At 50.8% G+C, this 15912-nt stretch overlaps 1 protein-coding gene across 9 annotated transcripts in view; it reads left to right on the forward strand.

Annotated features, from left to right (window-relative positions):
• The window catches only part of Ak8 (adenylate kinase 8), a 116175-nt gene that overhangs the window by 40419 nt on the left and 59844 nt on the right, over positions 1–15912 (forward strand). For all 9 annotated transcript variants that reach the window (XM_087652607.1, XM_087652606.1, XM_087652608.1 and 6 more), the window contains exons 9-10: positions 1496–1627; positions 4303–4392. In XM_087652607.1, the coding sequence (XP_087508733.1) occupies positions 1496–1627; positions 4303–4392 (222 nt within the window). The remainder of the gene's footprint in view (positions 1–1495; positions 1628–4302; positions 4393–15912) is intronic.

Genomic DNA, 15912 nt, shown 5'->3' on the forward strand with positions numbered 1-15912 from the left:
ATGGAATGGCATGGGATATTTATTTAATCAGCAGTTCACACGTGTGGCTGTGGTATGGTGTGCCCACAACAGAGGTGACCTCAGCATTGGGGTGCTCAACTTTCACTCACTGTGCTGCTAGTTCTAAGAAGAGGGAGCTTTAAACTTTGATGACCAGTGAGATGGTCCTCTAAGAATGACAGCTCAGCCAGTAAAGTGTTTATGTAGGCGTGGGGCCTGAGCTTGGATTCCCAGCACCCATGTTTAAAACAGGTTTGAAACACCCACACACAGATACACAAACTGACACATGTAGACCCTTCTATGTACCATAGATGCAACCCGCAAAGATTCCAAAGTCTGCACATGAACAAATAATCCTGCTGCCCAGTTGGGCTACTTTTTGCCCTCACTAAACAGTTCACCCTCCAGGGGAAGACATTCGATCATGTCCGAACACATTTATTGAATATGGATAGAGGCCAGTGTGGGCTTCAAATGCCCCTCACACCAAGATTGGAAAAATCCCGTAATAGTCACACCTACCCACGCCTTCCTGAAGGAGACATGTTGGCCCCACCCTCCTCAGGACAGGATCTCCTTGACAAAGGAAGATTGGCAGGTGCCACTCATGGCTGGCTGGCCTTGGCGAGTCTGCAGGCTCTTTGGTGGACAGCTGTCCTGTGCCTGTACCCACCAGGCAGCTCTCTGCAGCCTCTCCTTCTGTCCTCAAAGCTCTCCTTGTTTGGATGGGTGCAGGAGGGGACATGCTTGGTGTGCAGTACATCCTCCCTGAACTTTCCAGCATCCCATGCCTTCCCACGGAGAAGACTCCTCAGTGTTGATGTTCACCCCTGTCTTCCCACCTCTCTCTTCATCAAATGCCAGAGGTGCAGCTCGGTCAGGAGAGCCTGGCTGAGTCTGCCCACTCCAGTGACCTATTTCATTACTGCCTTTTTGGAGACTTGCAACAAAGTAGTGTCCCTGGAGTGTGGCTGCACAAATTATTCTCCACCGATTCCCGAGTCCTTTAGAAGTCACTGCACACCAGGCTCCCTCTCAGCTCAATGCACATATCAAAGCCTACGTGTGACATACAGCCCACACCTCCCCTAGGAGACTAGCTTGGTCCTGTGGCTTCAGGTTAGAGGCTTGGGCTGGATAAAGGCGGAAACCAACTAACTGAACAGTAAATAAGAAATGCTTTCATGCCCGGGTCAGCCTCCCACCTCCAACACACTCAGCCCCAATTCAAATTGGGGGCAAACAGCTGCCTGCCGTATGCACGCTCTGGAGAGATGCCAGGGCAGTGCTTAGAAATTGCATGACCCCCGTACACCTCGGTGCCTGGGCCCAGCTGTGCAGACCCTCCCCCTGACGGTTCCTCTATTGTCTGAATGTCAGGCGCACAGAGGGGTCCGGTGTGCTGCAAGCAGACAGAGTCCAAGCAGAGGTGTGGGCTATCTTCTTTTCCCATAGGACCTAGGTTTGATATTCTCAACTCCTCTTGTTCTAGCTCTGACCTACGTCCAATCTGGCCACCGATGTAATGCCCCGTTCACCCCCAAGGTGCTGCTGTGTGGGCCAATGGGCTGTGGGAAGAAACTGCAGGCTGCCCTTCTGTCCCAGAAATATGGCCTCGTGAACAGTAAGTATCTCCCCAAAGTGCTGCTTGCTGCCTTCTGCTGCCTAGGCTTTGTGTGTTCCTGGCTGATGGGGAAGAAGCAGTAGCAATGGCCTTGCCTGGTCCTTAACCCTTCCTCTTAGCTCGCCCGCGTAGGGATAAGACATTAAACAAAAAACCGTGTCCACAGCACACAGGGCCAGACCGTGTCCTCGCTGTCCATTTTCCAATCTGTTGGAGCAATGTTCTTCTCTGTCCTTTCAGTTGCCACCCCTCACCCCCCCAACCCAGGTCGGTGTGACAACAGACAACACTTTCTGCACCAGAGGAAGGCGTCTTACTCTGCACAGTTTCAATAAATATTTTACCAGGCAGAGAGAGAAATATTAAAATCAGCTCTCCAGGTCTTTGCCGAGGTAGTCCCAGGCGGCCTTGGCTGCTGGCCTGTGTTAGTAGGATCAAGGGCCGGGAAGGAGAGAGAAGCTGCTGCGGGCCGAGCCCACAGAATGGTGCTGGGGGCATTTGAAGGTGCTGCCCCTGTGTGCCACAGCCCAACTAACTTCTCAGAAAATTACTTTCCCCCCAATACACAAATGTGCACAGACATTCCCAAAATAGTACACATATGTAAATATACCTAGAGATAGATTACAGTCGTGGTCACGCTTTGGTAAAATAAAAACCATTCCTTTTAATGCTTTTGCTATTAAAGACGTGGAGGGATGAGGCGGAGAGGCGACTGTGTTGTTACTCACATATCTCCAGGCTTCATTTCTTGGTGAGATATGGGTTTCCACCTCCCATTTCCTCTCAGCCTGAAGAACTTCCTTTAACATCTCTTCTCCTTAAGATCTGCCAGCAACAACTTCTCTCTCCTTTCATATGTCTGAAAATATCATTTTCTTGCCTTCATTTCTGAAGAATGCTCGTTACATATAGAAATCTGTGTTGACAGACTCGGTTGTGGGTTTTTCCCCCTCGGTACTTTGAAGGTGTCATTCCACTGTCTCCTGGCCTTCGTGTTCTGATAAGAACTCAGATTATTTTTGTGTCCTGTCACCCTGCCTATAGAAGCATTGTCTCTCCCCCTCTGGCGGCTTTTAGTGTTTTCTCTTTCTTGTTGGCTTTTAACAGTCTTCATACAGTTGCATAGGGGAAGGCTTACTTTGTGTTTGTTCTTCCTGGGACACATTGATTCTTGAATATTGTATCTGTCACCAAAATCTGAAATTCTGCCGCCACTGTTTCCTGGGTGTTTTGTGTCCCTCTCCTCCTCTCTGTTTGCTGGGGCTCTGATGATGAGTATATTCGTCTGCCCAGCACTGCCCTGGGCTGTCTGCCATCCTGCTCTGGGCTTGGTTTTAGAGTCATCCGTTCCACTTTTCTTGCCTTTTATCCACTGGATACAGCCACATTCTCATTTACTAGCCTGTAGTGAGTGTCCGGTTCCAAAGATTCTCATGTCGTCCCATCTTTCCCTGTTTCCATTCGTCTGCTTTAGGTCTCCATCTGTTCATTCATGCTAACTATTTTTTTCTTTTGAAGTTGAAAATGCACTTTGTGCTGCTGCTCCGAAGCCTTGGTGTGCTAATTCTGATGCTATGTTGTCTGTTGACCTGAGCCTGTGGTCCATTTCCTTCCTTGCAAAGGTTTGCATTTTTCTAAGTTTTCTAGTAATTCTCATTTTTCATACTTGGACACTTTGGTGCTTGTTTTGAGAGTGAATTTTGGACTTCTGTATTGAGAATTTCAAATTCAAGACCAGCAGGCTGGCTCAGAGGTGAGCCATTGGCTCACAGGCCTCGTGGCCTTAATTCTAGCTCCAGATCCAACAAGATGGCGGAGGAAGTGACTCCTGAGAGCTTTTCTTTAACTTCCACACATGTGCTAAGATGAGACCTTGATTCAAAGGAATAGGCAGAGTGTGATCGAGGAGGATGCGTGACACGCACGCGCGCACGCGCGCGAACACACACACACACACACACACACACAAAACCTATCTTAAAACAAACGATTGTGGCTTTGTTTAGGGATGAAAGTTTCTGGGGTTTTGGAGTGTTTTATTTTTTCATTCGAAAGTCACTGACCAAGCTCTCCCATGTGCTGGCTGTGGATCGGAGCAGGAGACACAGTGGGACAAGGCCCTGCTGCAGTGCACATGCAGCCAGAGCAATGAAGACCGTGGCAGCCAGCAGGCACCTCTGACAGAGTCTTAGTTATGCGTTTAGGATATCCCTTGATCCTTTTGAACACCCCCAAACCCCCAGGACCCAGGAAGGGCTGGGTTATCACCATGCTTCCCAGCCTCCCCGCATCAACACACTGTGAATGTGTCCCCGCCTGCATGCCATTCCTCCATTGCAACCCAGGGAGCACCGAGTCTGTGCCTCGGTTCCAGGTACAGCCAGGACCCTGCAGGAGCCTCCCTCTCGGCGCCAGGCTCGTTAGTGTCTTCCCGAGTGGTCCATTCTTAATGCTCTTTGGCAAATGCATTCCTTTTCATTCGCGGCTCCCTCTCTCCTCATTTCCAGGCCCCTTTTTTTGATATTTACTTTCTCTTGGACACCCCCGCACCCTTTTATATATTTTTTTCAACGACCTTTCCCATCCCAGCAGGCAGTATGAGCCAGAATGCCTTTTTTCTCGTCCTTCCTTCTATTTAAAATTTAACAGTGTCTCCCCTCTTCTCCCCTCAGTCAGCTGCGGGCAGCTGCTGAAGGAAGCTATGGCAGCCGAATCGAGCCTTGGGGACCTCATAGAACCATTCTTTGAAAAGAGGATGACAGGTAGGTAGACCACTCTGCACTAACCGCCTCAGCCTGGTGGCTCCGGGGCAGGTGCTCTGTCCACCTGTGGGCAAAGGGAGGGGATGCAGATGTGCCGTGGCTGTGGCATCCACACCTGGTCCCATGCCAGGTCAGTCACAGATGTGGTGGCTTGCCACTGGCAGTTAGAACATTCCATCTCCTCCTAGTTACTTTTCACAACTGACAGTGTGCTTACAGGGTGGGCTACCCTGAGCAACTGCTGGAAGCCAGAAGCTTCCTGTGGTTTTACAAATTCCAGGATAAACCAGAGGAGGGCTTGATAGGGAAACGGTATCAGATAGCTTTTTCAAGTCTCCTGTGTGATGTACACTCTGAAAGTGTTCCCAGATCTGACTCTCCAGAACATCCCTGAGTCCTCAGGCCAGCGTCCTGAGGCAGCACCACGTGCACTGGGCATGGTGATGCACACTGGGAATCCCAGCACTCGGGAGTGACGATCACTCCCAGTTATGTTGTGAGTTCAAGGTTAGCCTGAGCTCTGTGGGACCCTGCTTCAGAATAATAATGATGGTAACAACAATAACAATAACGATAACAACAACAATAACAATAGCAGTTGGAGCAAACTCGGGGCACCTGATGTGTTTCTTTGAGTCCCGCCCCTGCCCTAAGGGTGCCAAGTCCCACTCTGCAGAGACGTGGACTGAATGAATAGGCAGAATGCCCAAGGCACATAACTGGGTAGTCTTGGCTTCCACCCTGTGACTTGCTGTTGATGACTGAAAAACTAGCTCCCTGCCAGCACCTAGGAGATTAGACCCAAAGAGAGTGGCCAAGCCAAGGTCACAGAGTCAACAGCAGCTGTGGATGTACAGCAACCCTTGACCCTTTGCGTAACATGCCCACAGGTGTCCCAAAATATGAAATTGCATAAAAGCAAGCATTAGACTAGTTTCCAAGTTCACATCCCTCGGGTTATTCTATGAAGTATGTTTCTCATGTAGACATGCTTAACAGCCTGTCCGATTGCCCACTGATGGATTGAATCAGAAGTCACCGATTCATTTAACATTGGGGTGTTGAACTGTGCTGTGGTGCATGGCGACCTCAGCGTGCTCCTGCTTCCTCCATTTCTTAGCCACTTCTGGTCATCACTAGCACATTTGTCTGTTGATGTAATAGGCCTTGTAGATCAAGTAACACAAGTTTATTTTACTATGGAGGTCAGAAATCCTGAACTAAAGGGTTGTCCCAGCTCTGGCAAGAATATACACCCAGCTTCTAGAGACTTCCTGTAGTCCTTGACTGCTAGGCCTCCTCCCTTTTAGAAGCAAAGCAATGTAGCATTTTCTCTCTCTGTCTCTGCCTTTCTGTCTCTGTGTCTGTCTGTGTCTGTCTTTCTCTGTCTCTGTCTCTCTCTCTGTCTCTGTCTCACTCTCTCTCTTCCCTCCTCCCTCCCTCCCTCCCTCCCTCCCTGTCTCCCTCCTTCACTGTGTAGGTGCACTCATTATGTAGACCAGGCAGATTTGAGCTCACACAGACTTGCCTGTTTCTGCCTACTGAAAGTCAGCTGTCCTTGGCTTCTTACCCCAAGTGTTGGGCCCTACCTTGGGGTGTTTCCCTTCCCCCTCGATGAGCCTTTAGCCTGTTATAGCAAGAAGTTGTTTACACCCTTGGCAGCTGCTCTTAGCCCCTGATTTGAGGCAGGACTTTCCGTGGCACCCTTCCTCCCCACCGAGCCTTCCAGCTTGTCGTTGTTAAGAAGTTGTTTATGCCCCTGATTGGGCTGGAACTTTCACCACACAGACTTTTCCTGTTTTCCTGGTTGGGGATTTTCACCTGACTTGTTGTTTTCCACGGCTTTTGCCTCGGGTATATAAGGAGATCTCAGTAAAGCCTTGGTGGCACTCTCTGAAAACGGGTGGCCCATGTATGTGTTTTCTTCCAATCCTGCAGACCTATGCCTGATATGATATCACACACTGGCGGCGCAGGCGCCATCATCCAAGGACTGAAATAATGGACTCAGAGGTGTGCAGAGGTAGAGAGAAACTTCACTTAAATGCAAAGCAACGGTTCAGATCAAAAGTATACTGTCCAGACAGACAGATAACCACGTGTGTGGTTATCGTTCGGGGCTTTCTTTTCATAGGGGTTTCAGAGGAGGAGTTCAGTAAGGAGCACCGTGAGGGCTGGTCTGTGTTTTGATGAATAGTTGACTGTGTAAACCTTTGTTCACTGTGCACACTCCTTCCCATGATGCATCTGGCTTTATTCACACTCACTGAGGCATTAGGGAACTTGCCCTAAAAATGTTCGAGGACACAATTTTTCTCACTGCACATGCACCTAAAACCAGTGTGATCTGGCCCAGCCCTCAGCCTGTAATTGTTGGATTCCACCCAGGGTCTGTTTAAGGAGAAATGGGGTGTTTTCAAGGGGACCACTGAGGGGGGTGTACAGGTTAGTTTTTGTCAACTTACCACACACCTAGACACATCTGGGAAGAGGGAGCCTCGACTGAGGAGCTGCTTCCACAGATTGGCTTGTGGGCATGTCTGTGGGCTGTTTCTTGATTCTTGGTTTGTGGGGGAGTCCACGGTGGACTCCTTAGGCAGCTGGAACTGGGTTGAAGAAGAAAGGTAGATAGGTTGGTGAGCAAGCGCTGGAGAGCAAGCCAGTGAGCAGCATTCCTCCATAGACTCCGCTTCAGTTCCCACCTCCAGAGTTCCGCCCTGGCTTCCCTCTGTGATAGGCTGTAACCTGGAAGCCAAATAAACACTTTCCTCCCCAAGCTGCAGGAAGCAGACTAGGACAGGGAGTAACTTATTGCCCTCATCTAATGCAGGCACAGGAGCAGCCTGATGTGGGTGCATCCTAGGCTGCTTAACCCTAGATGCATTGTTTGGAGAGGGGCAGGTGCATGGTCCAAACCAAGCAGAGTCTGAGGTTGCTAGACTGTTCCTTATGCTTCTTGCCCCGAAGACATAGACATCTACTGGGGGCTGGAGGAGTGCTATTCTGCCTACCAGAAAAACTAGCTTTGCTCACCTGTTAGACCAACATGTAACCTATTTTCAGTTGTGAGCACCTTTTGATTATAAGTGAGGTTGGTAGGGTTGACTATGATCTGCTAAGATAATTGTTACATGTTTTCCCTTTGTGTGTGTGTGTGTGTGTGTGTGTGTGTGTGTGTACTGCTGTGGCTTGTGTTTCACTTTACCAAATCTTTATTCATTTGTTTATTACAGTTCTGGGGGTGTGCTAACCCAGGGCCCAGCACTAGGCCAGTGCCCCGCCGCTGCCCCACACCCCAGCCCCACCGTCAGTGAAGGTTTGGGCCGTTTGGTTGGTGGCTGTCACTGCTTTCAAATGCTCTTAAGTGCTGTTACTGGATCTTCCACAAGATCCTTATGCCTACAGCATACTTCAGGTCCCAGACTACTTTTGAAGATTTGGTATTTTGCCAAGGGAGTGTGGTGGCTTGTCCCAGCCACTCTGTCCTCAGGTGTCCTGGGATGTCACTATCACCGAGGAGGTTTTCCTAAGGTGCTGCTTTTTGCTTCTTGGTGGGGTCCTGAGGCACACAGCCCTCTACTTTTCGTCCTCTCCCTTTCTCCTCGGGAGTGGGTACCAGGCTTTTGACTTACTCAGTCAGATGCTGTAATCAGGAACAGTGGCTCGCCACTTCCTCCCAGGAGATGTGGCCCATCTCCGCATACAGTGGCTCCTTCAGCCTTCACCCAGACAAGCTGAGGAGCCCAGCCGACAGGCATGGCTTTCTCCTCCTGCTCCTGGGCCTTGTGAGAATGAGACAGCCGTGTGTTCCTCTGGATGGCTTCTTTCCTCGGTGTTTGTGCTGGTTTTCATCCCTTTGCTGCTCTGTGTTTGTTTAGACTGTGCACCACGCTGCATTCACGCATCCTACAAATTAATGACACTACAACTGTCTGCATCAGACCTTCCCAACAGAAGCAATAAACCTGCCTTCTTGTCTCACTGAGCCCAATCTCACAGGCACAGCCAGGAGTGCATTTACATAACGTCACCACTCAGGGCTTCATTAGTGGCTTCAGGGGTAGCTGCCAAGCCAGTCAGAGCTCTGGGCCTGAGGAGGGGACAGACATAGCTCTGCTCAAGCTGGAGAGGCCACTCCACACAGGCTGGGGTGGGAGGGTGGGGTGGAACAAGGGACTGCCTGACCATCCACAGCCACACCTACTGCCAAGTCACTGCTATGTGACAGCCTGGGGGAGCTCTCCATGACACCTGTGATTAAAGAGGACCCTAGCCCACAGGTGTGTCATGATCAGGCTTGAGGAATGAATGCTCCTGAATTCCGATCCTGTGACTGTGGTCTGGCAGGACCTAGGAGGCAGGCCTGTGAAGCTTGTGGTTAATATGATAATTGATGCAGGCCGGCTCACCGTACAGTGAGTGGGCAGGAACATTCCGGCTGGAATCCCAGATTGTGTAAGCGAGGAGGGAGGCAGTATGCATCCTCCACTCTCTGATTCCTCAGTATGGCTGTGATGTCAACAGCTGTGTCTTAGACAGCGTCACTATTGCTATGAGGAGACACCAGGACCAAAGCAACTTGGGAAGGAAAGAGTTTATTGGGCTTATACTTCCATATCACTGTTCATCACTGAAGGAAATCAGGACAGGAACTCACACAGGGCAGGAACCTGGAGGCAGGAGCTGATGCAGAGTCCATGGGGGTTTCTGCTTATGGGCTGTTCCCCATGGCTTGCTCAGCCTGTCCAGGACCACCACCCATGGATGGTACTGCCCATGATGGCTAGGCCCTCCAGCATCAACCAGTGATTAAGAAAATGCTCACCATTGAATCTTTTGGAGGCATTTTCTCAATTGATGTTCCCTCCTTTCAGATAACTCTACTTTGTGTCAAGGTGACACAAAACTAGTCAGGAGAGGCTGCTTCAATCTCCCACTATGAAAGGCTGTACCTTGACCTATGAGTCAGAATAAACCATTTCTTCTGTGAGGCAGGTTCCATGAAAAGGTAGCTCCCAGGGCAGCAGGGACCACAAAGTAGAGATGTGGTTGAGGTCTGAGGTCATAGCCCTCCAGGCCTGAGGAAAGACACCCAAAATGTCCACATCCTGATGGTGGGCCTGTGAGATGGACTCTCAGACCTCGCCCAGAACGAGACCTCTGCTGAGCAGAGGCAGAAGGCAGCAGTCCAGAAGGCCCCTCCCGAAAGAGGCCCTGTCATGTGTTGTTACACTGCCCTGTCAGATGGTCTCTCTGCATACTAAAAGACAGGCACACTCTGTCACACTTTAAAGTCAGAAGAGGGAGATCACAGCTGCTCCTCTATCACTTATAGTGTGTGTATGTGTATGTATGTATGTATGTATGTATGTATGTATGTATGTATGTATGTGTGTGTTTACATGTGTAAGTATGTGTATGCATGTCTATGTGTGTGTTTGTGTGTCTCTGTATGTATATGTGTATGTGTGCACTGTATATGTGTGTGTCTGCATATGTGTGTCTCTGTATGTGTGTGTGTCTGTGTATGTATATGTGTGCATGTGTGTCTGTATGTGTGTCTGTGTGTACAGGAGTCTGTCCAGGCATTTCAGATGCCCCTCTTCAGATTTCTAGTCGTATTCCAGTACCTTAACCCTGAGTGCCAACAGCCGTCCCAGGAATGTGGTAATACTAAATTATGAATTTTTTCCAAACATAACCAAGACCCACAGGGTACAGAGGATTATAAAAACAGAGACTGTGGAGAAATGTGTCACGTGACTGTAATCACCGCACTTCCGCACAGTGAACAGGGTCAAGAGTTCGAGGCCACCCTCAGCTGTGTTGCTTACATTTAGGGTTTTGGTTTTGGTTTGTTTGTGGTGTTGTTTGTTTTGGTTTGGTTTTGAGACAGGGCTTCTCTGTGTATCCTGGCTGTCCTGAAACTCACTCTGTAGATCAGGCTGACGTCGAACCTGGAGATCCCCCTGCCTCTGCCCACCCACTGCTGGGACTAAAGGTGTGCGTGCGCCACCACAGCCACCACGCCCACCACTGCTAATTTATAGCTTAAGTTTGAAGCCAGCCTGGAGCCACATGAAAACGTATAGAAAAAAAGAAGTAAAAAGACAGACGACACTGTGGCCCAGCAGCCCCTGGGGCCTCTGAGCTGGTTGGCAACACCACCACCTAGCCTCACCCTGAACAACCGCCAGGTCAGGCGGCTCGGACTCCATTAGAACCCGTAAGTGCCCACAAGCACTCTGCTCGCTCACGTTCCCATTCCTGGCCTCCTGGTCACCTCTCCCATCGACAGGACCTCTTGCTGGGACAGTCTCTCATGTCTCTGTTCACCATGCACCCAGCTCTGTGGTCCCTGCCACCCTGCAATTCTGTCACTGGCTTAGCCGGGTGGATCCAGATGTCATCGGCCTTCCTCAAGGCCCCCACTGGGCCTCACGCTGCTGTGTCCCAGCTGTGACCTCATCGGACTTGGTGATGCTCTCTCTCTGTCCTTGCTGCCAACACCTCTTTCCCTCGATTCAGCAGAAAATTAATAAGTGTACTATGCATTCTCCCAACTTCCCACATTTTCTGGGCAAAGCACTCCAGGGCCCCATCTTGGTTTGTTGTCAATCTCTTGATCCCACTCTAGGCGACACCACCACAGAGGGCCAGTGAACTGCTTATCCTGCTTATCCCAGACTTTGAAATATCTAGGTCTGACCTCCCAAACTCATTCTGACTTGAGCTTCAGCACACGCAACAAATGTATCCCCTAGGGCTCCATACGCATCATTCTCCAGGCAGTTTCCTCTGTAACGGCCTACCGGGCTCTCGGTCTGCCAGCCAGGGTCTGGCTTCAAGCATGTCGCCTTTCCTAAGAGCTTCCAGGCGCTTCCGCCTGGGTACGAAATGAGCAAAAAAGGATTCCAGACTTTCAGAACAGCAAGTTCTCCAGCATTCCTGGATCATTTGAGATCAAATCAGCAGCAGCACGGACTCCCTCCCTGCTTCTATGGAAGCCCACGGAACAGGCCAAGGTTCTTTCCCCAAAATCAAGTACAGGGCTAGGAAGTCTCCATGTGTGCTGGAAGTGACCCAGCTCCAGGCGGTGTGGCTCCTCCCCTGGGCTGGCTTCCTACCGAAAGGTTTCTGCTGCTGTGGACTTTCTGAATTCTGGGGATCGGGCAGGAAAGTGGCCAATGCATCCTTGCGATCAGAGGGTCTGGTTCGCTGACCCTCATTGGCTGTGCTGACTCACCTGGTTGGAAAATATGCACTGCCCTTGGTGGGGAGGGAGCTAGAGCTCCAGACTGTGGGTGACACCCTCCTGCCTCACCACAGTTCAGGAGGGCAGCGTCCACTCCTGATCTGGTCATCTGTCTTGTTCTTGGATACCGTTTGGGTTCTCAATGGAGGAGGTTACAAACAGCCAAAGGGCAGGGTGTGGTGGCACACAGCTTTGATCCCAGCACTCAGGAAGCAGAGGCAGGCGAGCCTCTGAGAGCTCCAGGCCAGCCAGGACTCTTAGTCAGCCGAAGGATTAGCTTAGCTTTGGTTGAAGCCTTTGCTTTAAATGTGTATTGTATTTATCTTGAGCTGAAGGCCACAGCTAGCTTGGTCCCATCAGAACCCCACAAGGCAGGACATGTCTCTTCAGTGGGGCTCCTTAGAACTGGGTTCTAGCTTCCCCATCTCCTGGCTCTAAAAGAAGGGCGGGCCATTCGCCACAGCTCTGCCTAGGTGGCTCTTGGCAGGCTTGCAATGGGCTCCTCCTGACTTACCAGCAGTTGATGCAGGGTTCCTATAGGAAGGCCCGCCCTCCTTGTCGCATCCCAGGCCTGTGCCTGTTTCCAGGGGAACTGCAGCTATTTAATTGGCGTGATAAAAATGGCAATTCTACTGTGTTTTGTTTGGGAAAAGATCATTACCTAGAGTTAGCGGCATTTTCTCCCACACAGCCTCTATTTCCTAAACATGTCTGCCTGGTAAGGTCCCTTGAGGTCTCATAGAATCCAAACAGAGGTGGGAGGTCTGACAGAGATTTGAGACCCTCACTTGAGCAATCACCTCCAAAACCAGCTAACAGAGCTCAAGGACGCCATGGCAGCCCACAGCAGCCCAAACGGGTGGTTACAGCGATTTTGAGAGCATTCCGAGAGTCCCAGGTCCCAGGGGGCAACCTTCATCAGAGCCTAGTCGCAAACCCCTCATTTTGTTAAAATCGGGAATTAATATTCTCACCGCTAAATGCACACGAAAGAGCCGACAATGGGCTTGCTCTCTCCCCTTTTGTTTAAAACTTGCAAAGAGCTGTGTAGTTGAAAGACCACACAAAGCCCCCCGTCTGAGGAGGTAAGAGGATGCTGGGCCTTGTTTGGAGCTTGTGCTGGCTGCGCACTGCCTTCCTGCCGAGGGGAGACCCTGGGGGACCTCTGCCCGCTACCAGCAGCCTTGCAGTGTGCTGTGTTTGTACTCGCTGAAGACGGCGCAGGCCTCTCTAAATAATTTACCAGATGATTAATAGACTCACAGGGGCATAATTAGTGGAGGAGAGACAGCGGGCACAGTAACCGGCACACGCTTGGGGGAACAGCCAGCCTTTATTTTTCTACAGAAATTTTCTAGGGTGCTGGGCGTTTGAAGCTAAGTTGGGAAGAGCTCAGCGCCTCTTCGCTTTTGAAGTGGAAATAGGACAGTTTGAATCCGTCGAGTTTAATTTTTCACAAGCTTTAGGGGCCCCGCAGAGTAACTTCCTTTTTATTATTGAAAAAAAACCCCACATTTTTCTTTCATTTTCTGTGCATGCACACCCACCCACCCCTGTGCTCATGCACACTCGTGCACGTGCACACACACACACACAGACACACAGGCACACAGTCCAAGCACTGGATCCTAAACGCATTAATTCACTTTCCTATTCAACACGGGCTGTCCTAAAGCTGCCTCCCCTAGGTATGTCGACCCATGTCCCTCAGGGTGCCCCCCTCAGCCAGAGCCCGCTGAAGGGTGGCCTGACAGTGGATTAATGGATGCCCCCTGTAATGTATGCATTCACCAGGATCCCTCACCTCTGCCTGACAATGCGTTTGAAGTAGCTCCCTTTTTCAAATCAAACTTTTGACTTTTCCGCTGGGACTGCTACAAAGACTTCCTTATGGAAACTAGGTAGCACACTTCCTTTCAGCCCAGTAGAGCACAGTGGCCAGGCTAGCCAAACAGGCCCCTGGTATGGAAGTGCTGTTTGCATTTTGAGGGTCCAAGGGCCTGTTAATGAGGTTGGGTCTCTAAAGGGGTCCGTACGTGTGTGTCCCCACCCCACCCACTCCACCCCGTACTGTCAACAGGTTTGTGCCTCTTGGAAGCTCAGTCGCCCATTTGTGGTTACTTGACTTTCCTTGCAAAGTGCACATTGTCTTTCTATGAGATTAAAATGACATCCAATGTCACCAATGTCACCTTGACACCACAAGCCAAGAGATTTTCTGTTATGTGACTAGTCCTGTGGGGGAAACTGAGATAGCTGGAGATTCTCCATTCCTGAGTGCAAGCAGGAACAAGATGCCAGGCAGCTCGGCCATCCCTGCTGCTTGGCACCCATCCCAGATTTCCCGCAGACTCCAAGCCTGCTTGCTGTGTAGCAGGTATCCAGTGGATAACGACACAAACCCAGACGTTTCTATGCAGTCCATGGAGATCCCAGAAGTGCAAAGTGTCCACCTCCTCTGCTCTGACCAGAGTTTCTGGAAGCATTTCCTCTCTGGGGGGCCAAAGAGACCTCAGAGAGAAATGGAACTGCGAGGCGCTCAGCTGTGAAATTGTCCTCGACAGGTTTTCCCTAGAAGCCCAGCCTGCTTCTCCAGGCAGGAGGTCCCGGTATACCATCTGGGCAGCCCTTGGCATGGCTGGTACTTTGATCAAGCCCCTCTCAGGCCTTCCCAAAGGCAGGGGTGGCTGAGAGCCCCTTCTCCTCTGGGACTGTCTCCAACTGAGGGAAGCAAGGCTGCTTCGTTCTCGAGTGGGACCCGTGGGACCCATGGGACCCACTAAAGCCTGAGCTGCAGGGAGGAAGCTACCTCCCCACCATTGCCTCTTGTGGCCTCTGTACCTACAAACCCAGCTCAGGGGTACAAGAGGACATCTGAGGGCTCAGCTTCCAGTCAGTTCTGGGGAGGCTGGCTCAGTTCTGTTGGACTCAGCCTGCAACTCCACGCCTGTTTATATCACCCTGAGTGACATTATGGCAGTAAGGGGGCAGTGGGCAACAGAAATCAGAGTGCAGAGGGACCTGGCCAGGCTGGGGCTGAGGGGCATAGGGTCTGAGAACAGAGGGGTCTCAGCCTTGTGCAGGGATCCAGGCACTGGTACTGAGGAGGGAGTCCTTCATCCTCCTTACTCTCACCCTGACCTTGATTTTTTCTTTTCTTTTCTTTTTTTCGGAGCTGGGGACCGAACCCAGGGCCTTGCGCTTGCTAGGCAAGCGCTCTACCACTGAGCCAAATCCCCAACCCCCTGACCTTGATTTTTGGCTTCTGACTCCTCCCAGCCTGTTGAGCAGGACTAGGATACTGGGAGGTGAAAAGAACACCCCCAGTCCCCAACTAAGCGTTTACCTATGTCTGCTTGTGCATTGCTCTCAGAGGATGGGTTAGTAGGCTAGTCCTCAGTGCTCAGCTCCAGCGTCAGCATGCTCACGAGGACAGATCAGCTGATATCTGTGAACAAGAGAGCAGACAGGTGACAGATGACACAGCCCCTGCGCTGTGGACAGAACCTGACCCCCTGACCCTGGCACCCAGATGTTGCCCTCTGCCCTCTGCTACCTCTTTCTCAATGAGAAAGAACAGAAAGGTGACCACACACTACCACAGGATGCAAGGCACAGTGTGTGCACAGGGCCCACTCACTACCCTGCCATGTAGTGACAGGGGTCATCGCTATTGTAGTGGTGACATACATGAACACACATGCATTTAATGTGTGCATCGCATGTGTGTTTTAAGTACCTGCACCTCTGGAGGACAGAGGTCAACGTTGAGTGTCTTCCTCACTCTCTACCTGATTTTTTGAGGCAGGGTCTCTCACTGAACCTGACGCTTGACAGTTAGGCTAGACTGGCTTGCCAGTGAGCTTCAGGGATTCATCATGTCTGCACCTCCACGGAGCTGTGTTTACAGATGTGTGCCGTTACCCCCACTGTGTTTACAGATGTGTGCCTTTACCCCCACTGTGTTTACAGATGTGCACCGTTACCCCCACTGTGTTTACAGATGTGCACCGTTACCCTGACTGTGTTACAGATGTGCACTGTTACCCCCACTGTGTTTATAGATGTGCACTGTTACTCCACTTTTATGTGGATGCTGGGAATGCAGCTTAGGTCCTCATGCTTGCACAGCAAGCACCTTACCCACCAAGCCATCTGACTACCCCTCGTGGATGCATTTTGGATATCTTGTTCTATTCCTGTGAAAGCCACCTGCTTGGATGCCTGGTCTCTATAGTAACCCTGTGATAAGCTGGCCCACAGTG

The sequence above is a fragment of the Rattus norvegicus genome, chromosome 3 (assembly GCF_021556685.1).
Source record: "Rattus norvegicus strain SHRSP/BbbUtx chromosome 3, alternate assembly SHRSP_T2T, whole genome shotgun sequence".
Lineage (NCBI taxonomy): Eukaryota > Metazoa > Chordata > Mammalia > Rodentia > Muridae > Rattus > Rattus norvegicus.